The sequence below is a fragment of the Aspergillus mulundensis genome (assembly GCF_003369625.1).
Source record: "Aspergillus mulundensis strain DSM 5745 chromosome Unknown scaffold_14, whole genome shotgun sequence".
Taxonomy (NCBI): Eukaryota; Fungi; Ascomycota; class Eurotiomycetes; order Eurotiales; family Aspergillaceae; genus Aspergillus; species Aspergillus mulundensis.
The window spans coordinates 119,434-140,761 of NW_020797902.1; the positions used below are offsets into that span (position 1 = coordinate 119,434).

A 21,328-nucleotide genomic window follows, 5' to 3' on the forward strand; every position below is an offset into this window, starting at 1 on the left:
TGCTTTCATCTACAATCTCTCATCTTTCCCCTCAGAGATATCCTCAGTTATACATCTTTCTTCATCTTTCTATCTCATTTCTCCCACCTTGTGCCCATACACTTCTCCTTCCGACTCCTTGCCTTATATCTTCCTATATTGTACTCATAGTCTCCTACTCTACTGATCTCCAAATTCCCTCCATCCATCTTGTTTTCATGAACATACCTTCTTTTTTTACCCACCCGCCGCTTTCATCCCACCTTTCTTATACATCCACCTTACTTTCTGGACTTTCAACAGGCTGCTCCTATAATCTTCTAGTACGCCTTCCTCAGTCCCTTTCGCCTAAATTTCTCCCTTCTACACAGCCATATCTTCTTCTGCTCTTCATATCTAGTCCCTGCGTCAGCTCTATTTGATCCCTTCTCTCCTATATAAGGTCTTCTCAACCCGCTCTTGGGGCTGTTTTCACCTTACCTCGCGGCACGCACTGGCCGCCGTCTGCCTGCTAGCCTCCCTACAACCGCCGGTGCTTATTTTAACGCTTCGCATTCCTCTCTACGCAGTCAACATGGCGAAGAGAGCTCTACCTCAGGTACGTCCATTCATATCTTGTTCATGTTTTTGGTTAACATTCTCTACCTATAGAGCAAGGCTAAAGCCAACCCAAAAAAGCGGAAACTTCCTAACAGCGAGTCAAGCCGCAAGCCCAGTGCCAATGTAACCCCAAGAATGCAAACCCCTTCAGGAGAAATGGCGGGGACCTCCGAAGATATCGGTCCCCCAGCTGAAGTGGGTGCAGCGGATAGACTCGAGCCGATTGATGTGAGCATTCTCTGGAATAAAGGTCGAGGAGAGATGCAGGAGACACTCGACAACGCTCGCGAAAACAACATCACTCTTCCGGACTTGAAGATGCGCTTCAAACAGGACCCAAGACTTTTCAAGTCTACCTTTGCGTTCAAAGACTCCATTAGGCGCATGTACAACTGCCAAGAAATCGGTATGAACATCAAGACACTTGAACTTTCTTACAGATTTATTGAACACGAAGTGGACGTTGATCTCATGCGTGCCGAATGGAGAAAGGTATTGGAGATCTTCAATGGAGAGCAGAATTCGAATTTTATCGTGCATGTTGTATTCCAACCAACTGCTGGCCCAGGCGCAAATATCTTTGAAAGCTTTGAAGTGCCTCCGCCACTCAGATCCTGGTTTGATACTCAAAAGCTGGACGTACGTTTGAACAAGCGGCCAATTGCGGAACGCAAACGAAGACTCAAAAGATTCTTGAAGAACTCAAGGAGAAATTTGGAAAGCGAAATCGGGAATGCCCCTGAGCCAAAGCGTTTTAGTTCGAAAAAATATCTACTTCGGTACTACTCAAACTTCGACGTCCGAAAGGAAGAAGAACGGCGAGACTGGCAGAAAGATCTGTTGGCCAACCTCAGCTGCAACGCTCAAGCAGCTCAAGTAACCCTTGATAAGCTTCCCGTTGATTTGAACAATGCAGAGAAGATCTCGGTTTCGACCACCCAGGGCGAATTTCACAGAAGGGCCGTCGAAGAAGAACCATCCAACATGAAGGTAGACTCTCCCTGCAACAACGAGAGATCTATGCTGATTAGTTTCGTTAAGGACACGTCCCTGACTGAGGCCGAATATATTGTTCTTCAGAAAGCCTTCTCAGGCACTGACAACCGCTCAGGGCCACCAGTCGATATATGCCTGCAGCTTCTGATGGCCACGGAGCAGGATCATGGTCTGTACAAGTCCGAGATGCTCGCGAAGTTCACCAACTCTCAATTCTACCATTACCAGATATCCGGTGCGGTCGGTATCATTTTGAAGCTATACGGCCACATTGACCCTCAGGTTCTGCTTGAGAGCACCAACTGTTTAGATCATCCTCGGGCGGAAGAGGTTCGTGAGGCAGCCGCAGTCCTAAACTCCGTTTGCCTCCATGGGGCTATACTTGCGGACGAGACTGGCTTTGGCAAAACCAAGCAATCATTGCTAGCTGCCGTCCTCCATACCTTCTTGTACAACGAAAGGGACAGGCGCGGGAACAAGTGTCATAGGCCTATTCTCCTTACTGTTCCACCTACACTCATCTCGCAATGGTTAGCCGAGATTCGTACTCACTGGCCATGGTTCTTTCCTATCTTATCCTACGAGGATCCGATATTCCAGAAGGACACCAAATTGACAATTATTCCTGCTGCTGCTATGAGAAACATATCGCATCCTACGACGATGCCCTCCAACTTGAAATACGTCTTCGACATCCACGAAGTGAATGCAGGTAGGTCAATTATCATCACATCATACACTACTCATAGGCTGCGAGCCGGCCATGTGGAAGAAAAACGCATATCAGACCTTAGTGATCAGGAGTATTTCCCATGTCGGTTCCAACCGCAGAGGAAAGCCAAGGATAAAGTGGTCAACGTTTGGGAGACGCACCATGGAGGCAGGTATTCTCTCTGGATAGCGGACGAGGCTCAAAAGGTGAAGAATAAAACAACAGATACCTGGGCCGTCATGCGCATTCACAACTTCCCGAAAACGATTTTAGCCACAGCCACACCTATGTTTAATGCTGCCTCGGTACGTATAGCTCCGGTTATTTAAGCCTCCACTCTCTTATATAATGCAAAAAGCCCGCGCTCTATTGACGTTCTTCGGTAGGATTTGGTCGGCTTAGTTAGTCTGTTATGGCCAGCGGCTAGGGAGACGCTAAGCACATACCTTGAAATGCATCCTGACGACGTTGAGGCGGTCGATATGATCAAGCAAGTCTGCGCCGGGGCCGCTGAGATCGACCTTCCTGGCATTGATCTTCTGAATCCAATTCGCATTGAATTCATGAACCCGGCATCCCTTACTAGAATATTCAACAGCAGGCGTCTAGACGACAAGCATCTGAGGGTAGCAACACAGTATTGCGAGCTGCTAGATATGATTAGCATTCAACGCTCGCAGGGTTCGGCCTTGATGAGCTCTTTGGGGGAGCGAATTCCGCTAAAATCGCTCTTCAAGACAATAACGTACAAGACTGCAGCGACCAAGCTCTTTTGCACGGAAGAATTAGAATATCAACTGTGGCATAGAGAGGCTGCGAAGTGCGTATATAAGCCTGTCTTTGGTGAACGTACTGACCATGGACAAACCCTAGGGATTACTCAAGCGAGCTCATGCTCATGCCACCCCAAGAGGTAGTCGCACCACGAGGGATTGTTCTGAAGCAAGAGCGGCCTAGATTTTTTGGACAAACAACCCCGTTACGCAGGTTAGGAATGGCTGCGTTCTCTACAAAAATGGCTCGCCTGAACGCTGTCATGGAAAGCAGCAAAGGAAACACTTTTGTCGAAACTTTGAGGCTATGGAGAGCGAAACAGCTCAATGCCAGTTTTATCCACGATCTTACCCGCGGAGAAGGAGAGCAGCGTGCAAATACAGCAAATGACCTCATTTCCTACCTTGTCGAGGGCTGCCCAGTGGCACGGCTAGTTTGTCAGGAAATTCTTGCCATTAAGGCCCTTGAACCGGTGAACAAGGAATTCTTTGGTCACCACCAAAAACTTATAGTTGGGGAGGTGCTGCCTGCAAATGCCTTTTACCTTCAAGAGATTCTTAGGGCATGCTTGATTGATGCTAGAGTGTTTCATGCCGATCTATCACACCAAGCCAGGAGTCAGATGGTAGATCTTTTCAACAATCCCCAGAGTACGCTCAAGGTTCTCATCATGCTTTATGATGTTGGCTCCATAGGCCTGAATCTACACAAAGCATGCAATCATGTTGTTATTGCTAGTCTGCCTCGAAGCCGAGGACAAGAGAGTCAATTGGCGGGTCGTGCCTCGAGGGTAAGGTCCCCAAGTTCGACCCGAGCTTACTTCATTCCACTAATATGCATCTCCAGATCACATCCGAGTTCCCTCTGACCGTAGTCAGAAGAGTGACACCCAATTCGCATGATCAGTTCCGCAGCGTAAGGCAGGCTGAAAAAGCGGCGCTACAGCTTGCTGCTAATGCCAGAGATCCCTGTATCACAGAACTAGTCCTGAAGCTTTTGAATGAGTTTCAACAGGAGGTTGATAAATGCTATGAAGATCCTGCACTTTCTGGCCTTCGAGATGCTATCCACCGCGGTGAAGCAATCAAATACTTCCAGCGTCAATCGGGGATCATTCCAGATACCAAGGCAGTTAATCCTTTCAAAAACCAGGCGTCTGCTTCCACCGACACACCAGAGACTGCCCACTCCCTCGACGATCAAACCCCAAATCCAACCGACGGTCGTCAGCTCAGAGCACGGACCGGAACTGATGATAATGTTGGTCTTTTTGTCAGCGGCAGTGAATTCAGCGATTCCGACAGCGACGACGGTCGGTCTCTCAATGAGGATGATCCCGAGTACTACAATAATTATACCGATTCAGAGGACGAGGAACTCGACGGGACAGGTGCTATCGACTCCGACGATGATCTTTGCTCAGCTGATGCGGATTACGAAGACGAGGAGGATATTTCCGAACTTGAAATGTTCCTGTCCGAGTGTCAACCGGACGATTTAACCCGCCATCATTACGCCTTACTGCAATATGGCCCTGGCAGAGAGTGGGAAGAGGATGATCTTTTGGATAACGAGCACTTGAAGCTAGGGCTAAGATTGCTATACAACAAGATCAGTGGCTTGGACATGCTGCATCTAACCAAATCCATTCATATCTTGTACAAGCAGTTTCCTAAGGCGATGATTGACCAGATGGGTAAAGTCAAGAATCCGGATACAAGGAGGCGGAGAAGAGCAAGGAAGACGGCGATGTACAAAGATGATAATAAAGACTGAAGTCAAAGGCCTCTGCAGTTCGACATGTACATAGTTTTGGGTTGGTCCATGGTCCTCTTGGGATGCTAGATCATGCAAGTATCAACCCAGTGGATCTTAAAAAGCAGGCCCCAGTGGTCGACTTGCGTTTTTATAAAAGCATCCTTTTCAGTTATCTTTCCAAGTCGAACCATTCATCCAGCATCAGAATCAGAGCTTTGAAATAGGTAACATCTTAGGTATGTTCTCTAGTACTTGTGAAAGACGCTAGAATATATAGCCCCTCCACAAAGTCATACCGAACTCATTTTGTGCTTTTTAAAGTGAATGAGAGAAGAATCCTGTAAAAATATATCTTTAAACAATTAAAGGGAAGATCCAGGCTCAAATCTTCAAGGTATCTAGAGAAACGAATTCTAGAGGGCGATATCAGTCAAACCGGACGTGTTTATCCTCCCCGCCAACCGAAGCCCGCTACCACCACCAAACAAACATCACAACCCCAACTCTAGCCACAATAGATCTGCAAGCAAAACACATACACCAAGATCCAACATGTCAGACACAACTCCGACACCCTCAAGAAGCACAACTCCCCCAACAGACCCGCCCATTGACTCCGTCTCCGGCACTGAGAACGCCTTCCTCCGCCCCTCCCACCCGCTCGTCTCCGATCTCGAGCAGGAAGTTCTGGACGAGTATGCGCGGTTACTGGGGAATGTGAACAAGGTACGTCCGGACATACCCCCTTCCTTGCTCTACTCAACGTCTTCTGCGAAGCAGCAAGTGACTGACAATTTTGATTTGTCGGTGCAGCTCTCCGCCAAACTCTCCGAACTCGCGGGCTCCCCGACTACAATCACGCTCGACGGACTGAGGCAGCTAGAGCGCAAGACGGCGACCGTTTGCACGCTGCTCAAGGCGAGTGTGTACAGTATCCTGTTGCAGGAGCAGATCGTCAATGAAGGGGAATGGCAGCAGCAGCAACAGCAGGAGGAAGAGGGGCAGGAGTATGCGACTGGGACTATGAATGTGGGCGAGGAGGGGATGTACATGGGGGAGGGGGATATAAGTTATCAACAGTATTGATTGACTTGCTTTGAAATTACCGGTTTGGCGTTCATTCGGGAGGGACTACATAGGTATTCATGAAGGTTGTTTTTATTCTGCGTTTAGGATTGGACTATACCCTGCGTCGGTGTTTTTGAGGTGCTTCAAATCTCGTCTGGTCTAATTGGTGTTCGATCGATTGATGGTACAAATACATGGATGAATGCTGAAAGATCAGGAGAAATTATATACATCGTCAGGAAGTGACCAGAAAGCTGGAACTGGAAAGCAGACAATGCGCGCGCAACATAATCATACAGGAGTAGGAGTGTTCTAGTCCAAAGTTGCTCTAGTTGCGTCTCCCAGAGTAGTAAACTTTGCGCACATCGACCAGCTTTTTGCCCCTGGCGCGGGCAATCTCCTCCGGATCGCGCTGGCTCATTAGGGCCTGATATGCGGCTTTCACCGTGTTCATAGGGTTTCTGGCCCGCTCGACACGGGCTGCAATATCGCTGATACCTGCTGCGCGGCACATCTCATAGATCAAGCTTTGGCAGCGGAGACCGAAGCCTAGAGTAGCACTTGTTAGCTGTGCGCTGAGTAAAATGAAGGGTTGGAAGCTTACCGGGAGGGCGGGACATCAGTTTCAGCTCGACGGCACCTACTTTGCCCGTCACGTCACCAAAGATCGTGCGGTTCTCGTACCTCGGGACAGGCTTCATGTTTCTGATAGCACGGTATACCGCCTGGATGTTGGCATCTGGGGGTTCCTGTGATTTGCCTTCGCCGATACCGAGGAGACCGTTTCCATTACCGGCGACAGTCAGGACATACTCACTCCTAATCTTACCAAGACGGGTCTGGTTGACGACACTTTTCCTGACGAGGGTTTTGGTCTTGAGGCTAGCGATTTCCGAGGCGCTGTACCCGGTGTTTTTCATGAGCACCTTCAACGCCTCGCTTGCTTCTTTATCTTCCTTGGCGACCTGGTTCGGGGTGCGCGATACATCGTAATAGTTGTGAGGCTTGTCACTCGGCCCGTCAATGGTCTCACCAGGCTGGAATAGGTCCGGAACGAGAGAACTATTTGGGTTCAACTCGTTTTCTTCCTTCCCAATCGTCATGCGGTTCTGCTCTGCAAACCGCACCCAGTCGGATACCGTGGCTTTTTCTGGCATCTCAGAAATGAATTTGGCGAAGTCGTCGATGAAGTCCTCTTCGGTCTTCAGGGTCGCGTTGTAGTCGCTGTTGCTTTCGGGGGCGCGAACGTGCTTGTCAATGCCGGGCTCGACAACGGAGAAGTCATCGAGATACATGAGCTTCATTGGGTCTTTGCGAATTCGGAACTGCTCGGCCATGTCCTTTGGGTCAATGGCCGCTTCACCGGCTTCGATCGCGGCCAGCTGTTCGGGGGTATAGTGCTTCTTGAGATAGGCCTTTTCCTTCTTGGTGTATGGCTTAAAGTCCTCCGGCTTCATATTCTCGCTAAGCTGCTTCAAAGTAACGCCCTTCTCGACAGGCTTCTTGTTGGGCTTGTCGGCGAACTGGGCGGCCGACAACTGAAACTGGCGGCGAGGCACGCGAGGGCCGTTGGCAGCCGCGCGTGAGAAGCTGCAAAACAGACATCTCGGGGGGCGGCCGAAGCTCATGATGGCGAGTTGGCTCTCTGGCCCTTTCAAGCCGGCGGGGGGCAGAGGTGGTATGAAAGGGTGTGGAGCGTGGGAGACGGGGGTGAATCGGAGGATGGTGGAGGACAACTTTGAGGCCGGCAGACGGAGAGAAATTCTCAGCACACCGGTCCGGCCAATCACAGCTCGCCCTTTTCTGCTTGGGATGCATTTCCGCCCATTCTCGACTTTCTTTTCCCCAGTCTTCAATTCTGCTTTTCTTCTGCTTGAAATCATTATATACACATGTTTCGCTTCCTGCGGCTTTCTGTTCGTCGCCCGCTTCAACACTGCTACCATCGCTCCTCTCCAGCCCATCTGCTCGCCGTCGCAAATTCGAGTTCGATTTCTCTGCAGCAACGGAATGCGCATATCTCCCCGATAATGGAGGCACCAAAGAAGAACCACCGTAATGCCCCTAAGCGGCAGAAGCGGACTCCGGCTAAGCACCTGAAGGACAAGTCAAATGAATTCGACGAAGTCCTACAAGCCGACGTGGAAAGACTGCTGAAGAGCAAGCGGGACCCCAGCCCAGCGGACGCTACTTCCCCTCAGCCCACGCTCCCAGAACTTTTCACAGAGATTGAGGTGACGGTCGCAGAGATATCGTCGACAGGTGATGGGCTAGCGCTATCGGAGAACGGGGACCATGTATATGTCGTCCCTTTCACTGTTCCTGGGGACAAGGCGCTGGTAAAGGTAGTGCGACATGTCAATGCACTCTCCTACAGTGTAACGGACTTTATCAAGGTCATTGAACCTGGCCCGCAACGACGAGATGATGCAATTGGATGCAAATACTTTGGAAAATGCTCGGGTTGTCAGCTCCAGATGATCTCATATGAGGACCAGCTGGCGCATAAGAAGCGCATCGTCGAGAAGGCCTATGCCAACTTTTCCGGCCTTATCCCGGAATTGATTCCTGCCATCGGGGACACCTTCCCCTCTCCTCAGCAATATGGATACAGAACCAAACTCACACCGCACTTCGCAAACCCAAAGCGCGACGAGGCCGGAGAAGTCCAGGTACCGCCAATTGGCTTCACATACAAGAACCAGCGCCGACGACTCGACATCGAAGACTGCCCACTAGGCACAGATATTCTCAGAGCAGGTCTCAAGAGCGAGAGGAAGAAAGTAGCAGAGAACTTGGATAAGTACAAACGGGGCGCAACGATCCTCCTCCGCGAAACAACCTCCCGCACTCCAAAGGACTCTTCCACAGACGCCAATACCGACTCCAAACCAACTGTTATTACTTATGAAAGCACAAACAAACCACACCAAGAATCCGGGGACGTCATCACTATTGACCACCCCAACTATACCGAAGAGAAGCGCTGCGTGACAGACCAAAACGCCACGTCTGTCGAGTACATCGACGACTACATCTTCACCAACAAAGCCGGCGCCTTCTTCCAAAACAACAACTCCATCCTCTCCGGCTTTACAGAGTACATCCGCCAACAAGCCCTCCTCCCCAACTCCGACAAATCCGCTACCCCCATCAAGTACCTCCTCGATGCCTACTCCGGCTCCGGTCTCTTCACCATCACTCTCTCCCCGATCTTCAAGTCTAGTCTGGGCGTTGACGTCGCTGGCGACTCGATCGTCTCGGCCCGTGAAAACGCGCGCGCAAACTCCCTACCTAACACCGGCTTTGCTGCTGCCGACGCTGCAGTTCTCTTCAAGGATGTGCCGTATCCGGCTGACCAGACGTTGCTGGTGATAGACCCGCCGCGCAAGGGATGCAGTGAGGACTTCCTGAAGCAAATGCTAGAATATGCGCCAAGGAGAGTCGTGTATGTTAGCTGTAATGTGCATACACAGGCGAGAGATGTGGCAGTTATGGTGCAAGGCGACGCAAAGACCGGGGTGAAGTACGATGTCGAGAGTATCCGCGGTTTCGATTTCTTCCCGCAGACGGGGCATGTGGAGGGTGTTGCTGTGCTGAACAAGGCGTCTGCCTGAGGCGCTACAATATGGAAGTGCCCAGGGCGTTCGGGTAGAAAAGTTTTAAATTCACTGTATATGTACTCGGACGAGAATTTTAATTGCATGGATACTATAGACAGGATAATGCGCAAAAGGACAACTATAGGACTAGGTGCCAGGGCCACCGAGGAGGGCGAACCTCCGGACAATGCTGGGGCCGATTTCATCGTATTCTGCCTTCGTGTGGCAGTAGCTGCGGAATTCGGGAGTCTGACCCAGCAGACTGCCTCCAAACCACGGGCCGTGTCTCTGTCTTTTATGCGTCACGACGGCGACGTCTAGACCGCCACTCCGTGCTCCTCCGCTGCGGGCTTCCGAGGCACGAATACGCGCGTCAACCAGGTGTCGGATATCACGTTGCAGACGACGGCCAAAGTCCTTGTAGAGGGTCGAACCTCCAGAAAGCACAATGTTCTTGTAAAGACCTCTTCGGACATCAATGGGCGAAGACTGAATAACGCCATCCACAACATTGGGGAGCGGAGTCAAGAAGTCGGAGGAGTAAATTTCAGGGTTGAAGAAAATCTCGGGCGCAAGGAATCGCTCATATCCCACGTCAATGCTCACACTACGGCCGTTGGGCGAAGTCACGGTGTGCTTGAGGAATCGATCAGGTTCCCGATCGTAACGGGCAAACTCCTTGACAATGTCAGGGGAGACGTAACAGTATTCCTCCTTCACCCTCTCAGCAGTCTTTAGGCTGCTGTCAGGCTCGCCTCGGTCTCGAAGCAAGCTTTGTACAAAATACGTAATGTCTCGACCAGCGATCGGAATGCTCTTGATGGAAGATCCAATGACGTAGCCCTCTGCGACGGGAATAACGTGGGTGACACCATCACCAGAGTCAATAACTGTTCCGGTGAGGGATCGGTCGGTGACTTTAGAAGAGGTCCAAGACGCAGCCAACGCGAGCACGGCTTGAACGGCAATGTATAGACCGGCGCAGTTGAACGACTCGAACATGATTTCGGCGGTGCTTTCGCGGTTCTCCGGTGGGTTCATTGGCTGTGGGCAAGAAATAATCAGTAAAGAGCTTACTCCCATAAATCAAAACAAAAGTTGGCGAGCTTCGGGACTCACCGGCTCAGTGAGCAGGAAGTAGTGATCTTCGGGCTCGACGCGCAGGTACTTGAAGATCGAGTTCGACCAGAATCGCTCCATATGATCCCAATTCTCGATTTGTCCATGACGGATGGGGTAATTGATGCCGTATCCAGGACCACTGGCAGCCGAGAGAGCTTCGTCGCCGATAAAGAAGTCCAGGTCTTCCGTGCCACGCTTCGCAGATAGATGTCCACCTCCGCCAGAGGACAAGAACGAAGGTTTGTTGGCAACAGCGGGCCGTGAGCCGCCCCCGGTACTTCCGGCACCAGCCTTTGTAGCAATTGCAGTTGGAAAGACGAAAGAGGGCGAGTCGTTACCGGCGAAACCTGCGGGCTGTCAGCGTGTCCGAGTCCCAGGGTCTCAATGCGGGGGTACGTAGGACCGGGGTAACTGGGCGCATTTACCTAGCTTGGAGTACCCAGTTCCGCTGGAAAAAAAGAGTATGATCAGTCACAGTCCATGATATCCCTTGACAGCTTGGATAGCTCAATAGGAATTGACATACTTGTCCATGACAACGGCCGGAGTTTGGGACGCCATGGCGGATGGTTGGGGCGCACGCAGTCCCCCTGAGTACCAATTTGCAAAGAAGTTCGCCGTTCAGCAGGCCTGGATGAAAAGGCAGGCCCAGGTTTAATTTGCGCAGAAAGAGAATCAAAAAGGACAGGACAGGACAAGGTAAAGGAGCTAGGAGGGGGCTCAGACTAGGTATGGAGGTGGGCAGGCAGGCAGGCGGATTAGTAGAGCAGGCGGTGGCCCCAATACGTAATGATACAGCTCTTCACGTGACACCCAGTACTGTCAGCCACACAAGCCACAACCTGCGGTACCTACAGCATCTGTGGCTGGGGCATCGCGAAAGAGTCTATACAAACTTCTCGCGACTCTTTATAGAATTGTGCTGACCGCGTTGCAAACAGGATGCATGAGGTATAAAGGCTCAGGCGGCCGTGTAAACTAGCGGCACCCAGTCCCGGTTAGAAATGCACCGTGCTCGGTCCTTGAAGAGGCAGCTGCCCTTTGCTTGTTGGGAACTGAGCAAAGGAAGGCACTCACAGTCAACAGCTTAATGTCATCCACTCGCTCCAATAACTTCCTGATCACCTCGTCTTTGCCTGTCAGAGCTCTCCTAGGACAGATCCCTCTGCACGTTATCTTTCCCCGCCCGTATCCTTCGCATATCCTGTTTATTCTTACCTTTTGCCGGAGAGCTGCAGGATCCTCTGATACCCTACTGAAAATCCCTCTCGGAAACGGGGGCTCTCCTTATTCATATCCATCCTTTGAGTCTATTCTTCATCCTTCCTAGCTCCTCCCGCACAGCTGTGTTGCAGGTAGTCTCAGCGCTGAGCCAGCAGCCTACTCACTGTACGCATAAATTCATTCGCACCAGCCCTATTAGTTGTCCACCGTGCAATGCCCCAGTAACAGCCTGACTTCTCCAGATCTCTCTACATCTGCCTCGCAACTCTACCATTTTTCGATCACCAGACACGTCAAGTCACGATGAATCGTCCAAAGAAAGGAGGAAAATATGTATCCGCCATCTTCATTCATGCTGGCGCCGGCTATCACCGTCGCGACTTCGAGAAGCCCCATATGAAAGTGTGCGAAGGGTGAGTGCTTTGCCCCATAATCTATCTTTCTAGGTATTTATCCCCGACTGCAGTTGCTGACGTCAAACAGCGCGGCTAAGATGGCGATGGGCATACTTCTTAACGGCGGATCTGCTGTTGACGCCGTCGAGATCGCGATCATGTACCTCGAGGACGCTGAAATCACCAACGCCGGCTACGGCAGTAACACCACTATCGAGGGCACCGTCGAATGTGATGCTAGCGTGGTCGACCACCTTGGACGGAGCGGGGCTGTCGGTGCCGTCGCGCGTGAGTACTGCTCGATATTAAGACAGACGTAGCTGTTAACATTAACATATACCAGAGGTGAAGAACCCCATCTCACTCGCGCGCGCTATCCTTGATGCATCGAAGGAACCCCTAACATTACACCGAGTGCCTCCGAACTTCCTTGTTGGCCCCGGTGCTACGGACTATGCATATGAACAAGGGCTCGTTGTTCTTCCTCATGACGGTCTCATATCCACACCGGCAAGGCAGAGGTGGCTGCAATGGCAGAAAGAGCTTAAAGAAGCGGACAGCCGACAACGAGCCCGGTCCCAAGGCTCGAACGACATTGATAATGCGTATTATCGTCGCCCAGTAAGGAGTTTTCCCGCTCAGTTGTCAGCGAGCCCTTCCAGCTCAACTACTCCAATTAGCCCTCAGATAGGCAACCCAGCCGGTGGGATGCAGTCCCTTCCAGATGTCCAGGTTCCATCTGAAAAGGTAAAGGCCAAAAGTGAAACTTCAAGCGGTGGTGTGTCTCCAATTCGATCGAGCATCAGCTCGTTTAGAAACACGATTTTCCAGCCCAATCCGCTGAGGGCTAGCATGCATGCTGGACAGATGGATGTCGATTCGCCGCCAGTTGCATCTCATGGCCGCGACGGCTCCCTCCCCGATCTCTTTGGCTGCACAGAGGACCGTGTAAGTGATACGGTGGGCGCTATAGCTGTGGATAGTTATGGACACATCGCAGCTGGATCTTCCTCTGGTGGAATAGGAATGAAGCACAAAGGTAGAATTGGACCTGCGGCACTTAACGGAATCGGCACCAGTGTGATCCCTGTCGACCCGAATGACCCTGCAAAGACCTGTGTCGCAACTGTCACTTCTGGTACTGGCGAGCATATCGCTACCACTATGGCTGCCAGCACCTGTGCTTCCCGGGTTTACTACAGTCATCGGAAACGCCCCGATGGTACTTTTGAAGAAGTCATTGAGGATGAAGCCATGGGAGCAATGATCGCCAAGGACTTTATGGGTTAGTAGACTGTCGCCTGAGATTCCTGTTAACTAGATGCTAACATCTGTGTGTCTTAGCTCACCCCGGCGTAAGGCAAAGCCATTGCGAAGGTTCCGTCGGGATCATGACCGTCAAGAGGACAGTAGATGGAATATACCTATACTTCGCACACAACACCGACTCCTTCGTAAGTTTCTCGTCTTTATGGTTCGCTATGACTATTTTTGACTCTACTTCTAGGTCCTCGCAAACATGAGCAGTGAAGACAAGAAACCGGCTTCTGTCATGTCTCGCAGCAACGGGCACGGAAGCATTGCGCAAGGTGGAAAAGCCTTTAGAATCAAGAAGACTGCTTGATGCGAGACACCGGCTTCGTCGTCTACAGCGCATTTCACCGATTCTAGATCATAGACACAGCCGGCCCATGCCTTCGTTTACCCTGTCACTAACCCAGTCGTTTTCGCGAATACCCCTGTTGTCCTGATAACGTTTTGTCATTTGTGGCTACTACGAATGGTTGTACTCGTCTGTACAAAGCTCTACGGCTGCTGACGCTGTATTATATTTCTTTGCTTTGGGCTCATTGAATAGGTTTCACTGAGATGCTGATTCTACTTCGCTTTCGTTGTTTATTCTGAGCCAGATTATTTATATTGTTCAAATCCAAATTCTCGTTGGAATTTCATTCCTAGTATCAGCCTTGGACGTAGAGTAATTGTAGATCGGGACTATATTCAAGTACCGCCTAACTGATTTCGCAGCCCGACTTCGTGGCTTCCGGCCTTTGGAGAGGCCCATCGACCAAGAATAGGTTTCAGAGTGCTGGTATCTCTTAACCCTGTATCTTTGCCAAGTACCTGTTTCGACTGCTGATATAAATCCTTTACACAAGGTGCTTTCCGAAGAAAGTCAAGGTCTCGCCTGTCATTGGTTTGCCCAGTGTACCCACCGTGGCAAGTTATGCATTTAGTAGTCCGGCAAGAGGGTAGAAACATTAGTTACTATGTACCGGCGTATTTTCAATTCGTGTCTGAGGCATCGTTTGTCCTCTATGATAGAGGTGGCGCCAGATGTGTCAAACCACCGTGCAAAGACAGAGATGATCAAGGACCTGGCGTCGGCGTCGGCGTCGGCGTAGCAGACATCCCATTCGGCCTAACCTTCTTCTTCTTCTTTTTCCTTGCCACAACCGCCGGTTTAGCGCCGTAGTCACCCATATCCAGATGCGTGCCGCAGGTCAAGCAGTCGCCGTTCTCCGGCGGTTCACAGAAGATGCTAAGGCAGATTGAGCAGACGAAGCCGATATCTACAACGCGCCTGTGGCAGAAGCAGGCCGCTCTGAAATCCACGTCTACCCGTGTTGGGAGGATAAGGTGTTTCCGGGACCGCTGGTCGGGAAGGAACGCCATCATTAGATACTGCAGTAGACCGCGCGGCTCGGAGAGAGACATGTAGATGCCCTTCGTTGCGTCGGAGGCTTGTTGCAGGAAGACGGCGTCGCCGCTGAGCTTGCATACGTCGATGGGGATGTGCAGGCGTTGGCAGGCGAAGATGCCGTTCATTATGGGGATGTATTGGTGTGCGGAGCCGGTGGCGCTGCTGACGGAGATGATGAGGATGCGAGATTGTAGGCCCTCCGCCGTCCCGTCGTTCGCGGCATTGGTTGTTGTGGAGCGCCGTGCCATCATGGACGTGGTGCTTGTGTCTGGGTCGGCGGAGCGGGTGAGGGAGGAAGTGTCGCCGCCGCCGTGGGCTTCGGCCCAGGCAATTGTGCGCCGATTGATGTGGCTGAGGGCTAGGGTGAGTGCGCCGGCCATCATTGTTGAGGAGCCGCTGTCGAGATCTGCGCGGGCCGTTGAGTCCATCAGGTGGCGGAGATTGGATGTCACTTGTTCCTCGACGATTCGAAACGGGCGGTACTTGTTCACTTGGTTGCCGCCGCTGGCGGTGCTTGTACTGTCACCCATCGCGACATCTCCATCTTGGTCTGCGGATGTGGTGGAGGAGGACGGGGAGGGATATAACCATGCGGCTTTATGGCTGTGGGAGGCGACGACGGCGACTTCGTTTGCGTAATTACAGGCGAGGTGGGCATTTAGGAAGACGAGGATGTTGGCGAGGGCGGTTGAGAAGGAGAGCGGGTTATTTTCGTCTTTCTCAAGAAGCGCCCAGGCGTGGGGGTTTGTGTCGATGATGACCGTTAGGAGGGACGGTGCTGGGTCTGGATTGGCTCATCATTAGCAACTGATCGTATGGTTGCGGCTTGCAATGAGGGTGATCTGACCATGCGCACTCGTCTCATAATGCTCTGTCGCGTCTACGGCGTTCATGCTTGCGGATTAGACGATTCGAAAAGAAGAAGACGGGCGTTTGCAGTATTGAGATGGTGAGGATATTCGCGTGTGGTAACGGCCCCAGTGACAGTTATCTCTCACCTGAGAGAGAAGATCATCATGGACAGCTAACTGAATCCCCCCCCGGTAGAGCAGATTCGCAGGTTTGCTGGCTATGTTCTCCGTAGGTTTGCGATATTGATATTTGCAAGAACAAGGATTTAACAAAGCTCTCCTCAGCTCTCAGGTATTTGTCGGAGAGCCTGGAGCTCCGGCTTGAGCCTCATAAAAGTGGCATTCATGCACGTGATATCCGTTACCACCAACCATACAAGTCAAGCCATCGCATCCTACATAGATACTAGGTTTAGAGGTTACTCATCTCTGTAGAAGAGCAGGTATTTGTATTAACATTCACTGAGTTTGGCTCAGGCCTGAACAATACATATCTTATGGGTCAAACGGACATCATGCAAATCTATCTATATTCAATTACCATTCGCGATATTAGCATTAGCGTCATTGCAGCACGCCAATCAAACCGAAGCAGTATCTGATTTGACGCTGAGGTGAGTGTCCTTCTCCTCCGTCTGGTTCAGAACTGGGATCTTGTAAGCATCCTTGAGAGCGGCGTTGACAGTCGGCTGACTGAGCGGGCTAGCACTCGGTGTGATTCCCGGTGTTGCACCGCCCTTTTCTTCATGCTCGGTGAGACCTTTCCGAATAGCCAGGACGGAGTCGGCAATAACGGCATCGATACCTTCAGCAGCTTGGAGCTAGAAGTTATGTCAGATATTTCCAGAGAAGTACTGGTGCTCGAAAGCTTACCTTGACCTTGTGAGGATCGTTATTTGCTGTACCATAGGACACGCAGACCAGACCAGATTCCTTGACCACACGGATGAGACGAGGGCAGAGAACAAGACACTCTGCCTGCGTCACTACCCCAAGCAGGTTCCAACGGGAGGCGAACCGAATTGCCTCCTGCAAACTGCTAGCTCGGATATCACCAATAGGGCTAGAGCCGGAATCGGTCAGGAAGAGGACGGGAATGGATGGCTGCTTGAAGGACAGGAGCAAGCAGATATCCGGGTTGAAGCTCGAGAAGATCATGTTGCGGCCCTGGCCCAATTCGTAAACCTTCTCGAGGACTGTATCCACGAATGAGTTCAGCTCCACAGCATATGTATCCATCTCCTCTTCTTCACTCTCATAAAGCATGGGGTATTCTATGGCAATGGTTAGACCTGCACTTGTTGTTGACTTTTATGAAGGATAGACTTACTCAACTCCATGTTAAAGCCAACATTTTGAGGCAGTTTCTTGAACAGCTCTTCCAGAGTAGCAAAAGGTGCTTGAATATGGCTGCCCCTGCTATTTCCCTTGAATCCCTTCTTCTTGATATCACGGGTATGCTTCATTCTTTCTTGAGGATCAAGGTGGCTCTCCGAACTGCCAACAGACATGGATCTGGTTCGTGGCGGGGTCTTGCTTCGTTCATTCCCTCCAGTGGCGGGCAGACCAGGAGACGCCGGTGTCCGAGATGAACCGCGCTCTCCGAGTTGAAGGAACTGCTCGAGGGTGAGGGTATGCACGGGAGCGTCAATACCTGTTTCGCTGACGAGGAAATCATGGTAGATAACCGGAACGTGGTCCTTCGTAAGCTGAATATCAAACTCAACGTATGAGGCGCCTAGGTTCGCAGCTGCAATAAAAGACTGTATGGTGTTCTCCCCAAGTTGCAAAGAGTTCCGGGTTGCGAAGTTCTTGCCTAAGCCACGATGTCCGATGACCATAGTTGAGGTCATACTTCTCCAGTAGGTCTGTTCCCTATTGATGGATATGTTCGGATGCTTGAAAGGTGTGATCACAAGGAAGTTGAAGGTGATGGAGCCAATCACTTCCAAAGTATTGGCCGCGACAATGGGGACAGTCAAGTCGCCTTGGAGATTGATTCGGTTGGATCCCACACTCGGCCTAACACTGGATAATAACGCAACACCGCGTCCCACAATTTGGTCTTTCGAGCCTGAATAAGTAGGAACAAGGTCAAACAGGAGCCTGACCTTGCTCGGGTCCCCTGCATGGAATACGATCGGTTCCGTCGAGATGTTTTCTTGAACAGGAAGATCGATGATTTCGGGTTCGCCTTGCGCACCGCTAGCAGAGATAACGATAGATAAAGCTGTGTCAAGCTGAGTGGCGTAGGCATGCTCCATGGGTATACGGTCAAGGTTCACAGCTTGCACGTGTTTTCGGATGTCCATAGTACCCAAGCTGACCAGGATCATGGCCTCGTCGGTGAGATACCGATGTCCAAATGACTTAACAGGTTCAAGATTCCGGGAGGGAGAACTCCCTGTAGCGCTCCCTCCATTAGATTTTTTCTCCATGAGAGATGATTGGGGCTGCGACGACAAAGGACCAGAGGTAATGGGGCCAGATGTAGTCGGCACTGTCAAAGAGGGCTCTTCGGTAAGCTCAGGTTCAGGTGTTACCTTCGCGAGGCATCTGGCAACCTCGAGATGACCACGCAGGGCCGCATGCTCTTTTGCAGTCCAACCAGAGGAATCCAATCGTTCGAGATTGGCGCCAGCTTCAATCAGAGCCTCAACGACCTTTAGCGAGCCATCAACGCTAGCGACAAAAAGAGGGGTCCATGAGTATGTGGTCTCAGCAAGTTCGGTATCTGCTTTCTGAACGTCGGTGCCCTTGAGCAGAATACGGGCGCACTTTTCATGGTCGAAGCGAGCTGCAACATGCAATGCGGTTTCACCATGGTGGTCTTGGTAGTTGATATCGACACCTGCGTCAACTAGTAGCTGAACAATATCAACAAAATTGGCCTTGACAGCCAGAGCAAGCACTGCGCTTGACTTGGACACGTGCTTGCGGATTTCCACTTTGTCCTGTATTTGTCCTCTCCAGTTCTCGGCCTTCAAAAGAGCCCGCGTAGTGAGAGGATTACCGCCAACAACGCTGAGATGAAGTGGCGCCCAGCCATCGTTGTCCTGCCAGCGCGGGGCATCAATTCCCTCACTAACATCGAACATATCCCAGGCCTGCAGGTGCTCGATGATGATATCACAGACAACCTTGAAGCCGTATTGCGCAGCGTAGTGCAATGGCGTGCGGCCCGACATGTCCTTGGAAAGTAGAGACTCGCGTTGGTTGGGGCGGAGATGATCTAACAGATACTCCAGAACCGAGACCGCAGAATCAGATCGAGTCAAAGGTTGTGAGTGATCTGATTCCTTTGCCAATGCACGAGGAGGCTGCAGGGTCGGAAGGGCAGCAGGAGTGATATAGTTCGAGGTGTCCACAGGAAAGTCTAAAAGCATCGAGGCCGACTGCTCCGAGTCGGTGGTGGTTTGAGCACGACCAATCGCGATCACTAAGCGATGGATGCAGTTACGCTTGTTGATATCATCTTCTTCCTCGAGTGAGTCAGTACGGCCGAGGACGGCAGCAATGCATGCTTTGGAGCGATAGTAGATGGAACGCTGGAGAAGGCTTCGAAGGACCTTCGGGAAGACGTCCTCACCCGCTCCGTCCGCGACCGTCTTCAAGTCTTCCAATAGCTCCAGAACGACGTGGGTGTCGTCCTTTCGCAAAGCTTCATCAATGGTAAGAAGAGTGTTCGCAGGCAGATTCAGATTCGGACGAGAGGGCCCTCTCTTCAGAGAAAGAGAAGAGTGCGTAGAACTGGCGTCATCGAAGGTCTTCTGGTCACCAAGGGCCGAAAGCCAGTCATTGATTCTCTTCAATGCCTCGGTGACCTTTGTATTCGAGGCGAACGGCAGGGGCTCTACCTTTGTCTCAAGGTACTTTTGCTGTGCCTGTGCCCCCACCTTCTTATCAAGTTTCTTTGTGATCTTATTGAAACCACGACGATTGACTTCGCCATACCATTGCAGCTTGCGAAATTGTCCACGCAGCTCAAGCAATGCCGCCAGAAGATCCTCAACGTCATCCGAATCCAAATGACTTCCGTCCAGATTCTGTGCATAGCGGTCTGATAAGAGCTTCAGCCGACGGGAGAAATCGGCATACTTCTTGTTGTAAAAGTGGTCAACGTCCTCGAGGTTCCGGTCGAGGGAGTAGAAGAAGGCTAGAGCGCAAGCGTTAGGAGGGCCGTTAAGCCGCCCGAAGGACGCGATAAAGGTGGCTCACCGGCAAGATCAGCCTCGCGTCCTGTCTTCACACGGTCCGCCAGGGATTTGATAAGTTTCTTCAAAGCCTTGTACCGAATGTAGGAGGCGCTCCATTCCGGCACCACGTTTCTGGGTAAATTGCGTCCAAACTTCATGATTGCGGAACTATCTCAAATCCTGCAGTAAATCTGGATAGATGACACAAATACCGGTGTGATTTCGGCGGGTGTTCCTCAGGAAAGAGGGGTATAAAGGGCCTTTTGTAGATGGGTGCCACTGGTTACCCGTACCGTAACTGAGCGCAACAATCGGCTCAGACAAAGGAAACGCGACGGGGAATTAGTAGAACGATGAGTGTCGAATAGAAGAAAAGGAAAAAGTGAGCTTTGAAGAGAAGACCGCCATGTGTAAGTTCTCAGCAGAAATCAGAAAGGTATTGTATGTTGGGATGTGGAAGTCCTGGAACCCCTCCGCAATCCGTGGAGGGGAAGCCTCGGAGGGAAGCGAACGGGTCTCTGGCTCTGTGCAAGGGGCGAAGACAGGCTAGAGGGGATAACTAGTGATGGTGAGCAATAGTCAGCACGTGGAGAGCTGGCGAAAGAATGAATGAAGCCGCAGAGACTGCCCGGAGATAAAAAAAAGATGCGGTCAACGCGCCAGACACAGAGGATCAGGATCCCTGGATCACCGATCAACGGGGCCCGTGGAGCGGTGAATTGCCTAGAACCGCATTCTCGACAAGTAATCGTCGCGCAGCTGAGCACTGGGCGTGACGAGTGGCAAGCATGGAGCTCAGGCGCGGAGGAATTAAGCTCGTCGTCCATGGATGGCCACGGAAGTCATGCCCCTCGGCCTGGTCGAACCGATGCTGGGCGTGGCTGGCAGCCTAGCGCTGATTTGCCATGTCTTTGCCAGGAACAAGTCCTCGACAAACATCTCCGGGCTCATGGAAATGCAAGGCACGCAGTTGAAGACAACTCAAACAGCTACACGTTGTACGTACATACCTTACTAGAGTTCGTACCACTATGTCGGTACTTATACCTGCCAGAGGCCGGAATCAAGATGCCGAGGTTCTTTGTAACGACACAGGGACCGAGATAGACAACAAATAGCCCCGCGCCATCCAGCCTTATATTCGAGATCAATACGGAGGAGACCGCTCAACGTGCTTTCGTCATTATTATTATACTCTGAGGCCGCGTCCCGACCGGTCGGCCGTGGAGACGCGATGAGCTCAGATGACCGAAACGTGGGGAAAGGTTTCAAGGATTGGGAATCTGCCGTGGAGAAAGCTGCAAGTCCAGCTCCAGCTCTCTTGACCAACTCTGGACTAGCCACCAC

General features: G+C 51.4%; 8 protein-coding genes across 8 annotated transcripts; 4 read left to right on the forward strand and 4 right to left on the reverse strand.

Moving 5' to 3' along the window:
• Positions 1–553: 553 nt before the first annotated feature.
• On the forward strand, positions 554–4,837 carry DSM5745_10028 (uncharacterized protein; the record flags this gene model as incomplete). Its single annotated transcript, XM_026752044.1, has 5 exons — positions 554–577; positions 631–2,592; positions 2,674–3,107; positions 3,161–3,851; positions 3,908–4,837. 5 exons carry the CDS (start codon positions 554–556, stop codon positions 4,835–4,837), a joined length of 4,041 nt encoding a protein of 1,346 aa, XP_026599106.1.
• Positions 4,838–5,371: 534 nt separating this feature from the next.
• On the forward strand, positions 5,372–5,905 carry DSM5745_10029 (DASH complex subunit DAD3 family protein; the record flags this gene model as incomplete). Its single annotated transcript, XM_026752045.1, has 2 exons — positions 5,372–5,545; positions 5,633–5,905. The coding sequence occupies 2 exons, from the start codon at positions 5,372–5,374 to the stop codon at positions 5,903–5,905; spliced, it is 447 nt and encodes a 148-aa protein (XP_026599107.1).
• A 310-nt stretch (positions 5,906–6,215) lies between these two features.
• On the reverse strand, positions 6,216–7,515 carry DSM5745_10030 (mitochondrial 37S ribosomal protein uS5m; the record flags this gene model as incomplete). Its single annotated transcript, XM_026752046.1, has 2 exons — positions 6,216–6,436; positions 6,492–7,515. The coding sequence occupies 2 exons, from the start codon at positions 7,513–7,515 to the stop codon at positions 6,216–6,218; spliced, it is 1,245 nt and encodes a 414-aa protein (XP_026599108.1).
• Positions 7,516–7,917: 402 nt separating this feature from the next.
• Positions 7,918–9,504, forward strand: DSM5745_10031 (tRNA (uracil(54)-C(5))-methyltransferase; the record flags this gene model as incomplete). The annotated part of the gene is made up of 1 exon (XM_026752047.1): positions 7,918–9,504. The coding sequence occupies one exon, from the start codon at positions 7,918–7,920 to the stop codon at positions 9,502–9,504; it is 1,587 nt and encodes a 528-aa protein (XP_026599109.1).
• Positions 9,505–9,636: 132 nt separating this feature from the next.
• Positions 9,637–11,172, reverse strand: DSM5745_10032 (actin-related protein 3; the record flags this gene model as incomplete). Its single annotated transcript, XM_026752048.1, has 4 exons — positions 9,637–10,533; positions 10,609–10,958; positions 11,037–11,059; positions 11,138–11,172. 4 exons carry the CDS (start codon positions 11,170–11,172, stop codon positions 9,637–9,639), a joined length of 1,305 nt encoding a protein of 434 aa, XP_026599110.1.
• Positions 11,173–12,138: 966 nt separating this feature from the next.
• Positions 12,139–13,854, forward strand: DSM5745_10033 (threonine aspartase 1; the record flags this gene model as incomplete). Its single annotated transcript, XM_026752049.1, has 5 exons — positions 12,139–12,248; positions 12,319–12,518; positions 12,574–13,515; positions 13,575–13,684; positions 13,738–13,854. The coding sequence occupies 5 exons, from the start codon at positions 12,139–12,141 to the stop codon at positions 13,852–13,854; spliced, it is 1,479 nt and encodes a 492-aa protein (XP_026599111.1).
• A 746-nt stretch (positions 13,855–14,600) lies between these two features.
• On the reverse strand, positions 14,601–15,827 carry DSM5745_10034 (TFIIH/NER complex subunit TFB4; the record flags this gene model as incomplete). The annotated part of the gene is made up of 2 exons (XM_026752050.1): positions 14,601–15,718; positions 15,782–15,827. 2 exons carry the CDS (start codon positions 15,825–15,827, stop codon positions 14,601–14,603), a joined length of 1,164 nt encoding a protein of 387 aa, XP_026599112.1.
• Positions 15,828–16,366: 539 nt separating this feature from the next.
• On the reverse strand, positions 16,367–20,139 carry DSM5745_10035 (glycerophosphocholine phosphodiesterase; the record flags this gene model as incomplete). The annotated part of the gene is made up of 4 exons (XM_026752051.1): positions 16,367–16,606; positions 16,659–17,059; positions 17,116–19,941; positions 20,004–20,139. 4 exons carry the CDS (start codon positions 20,137–20,139, stop codon positions 16,367–16,369), a joined length of 3,603 nt encoding a protein of 1,200 aa, XP_026599113.1.
• Positions 20,140–21,328: the final 1,189 nt, after the last annotated feature.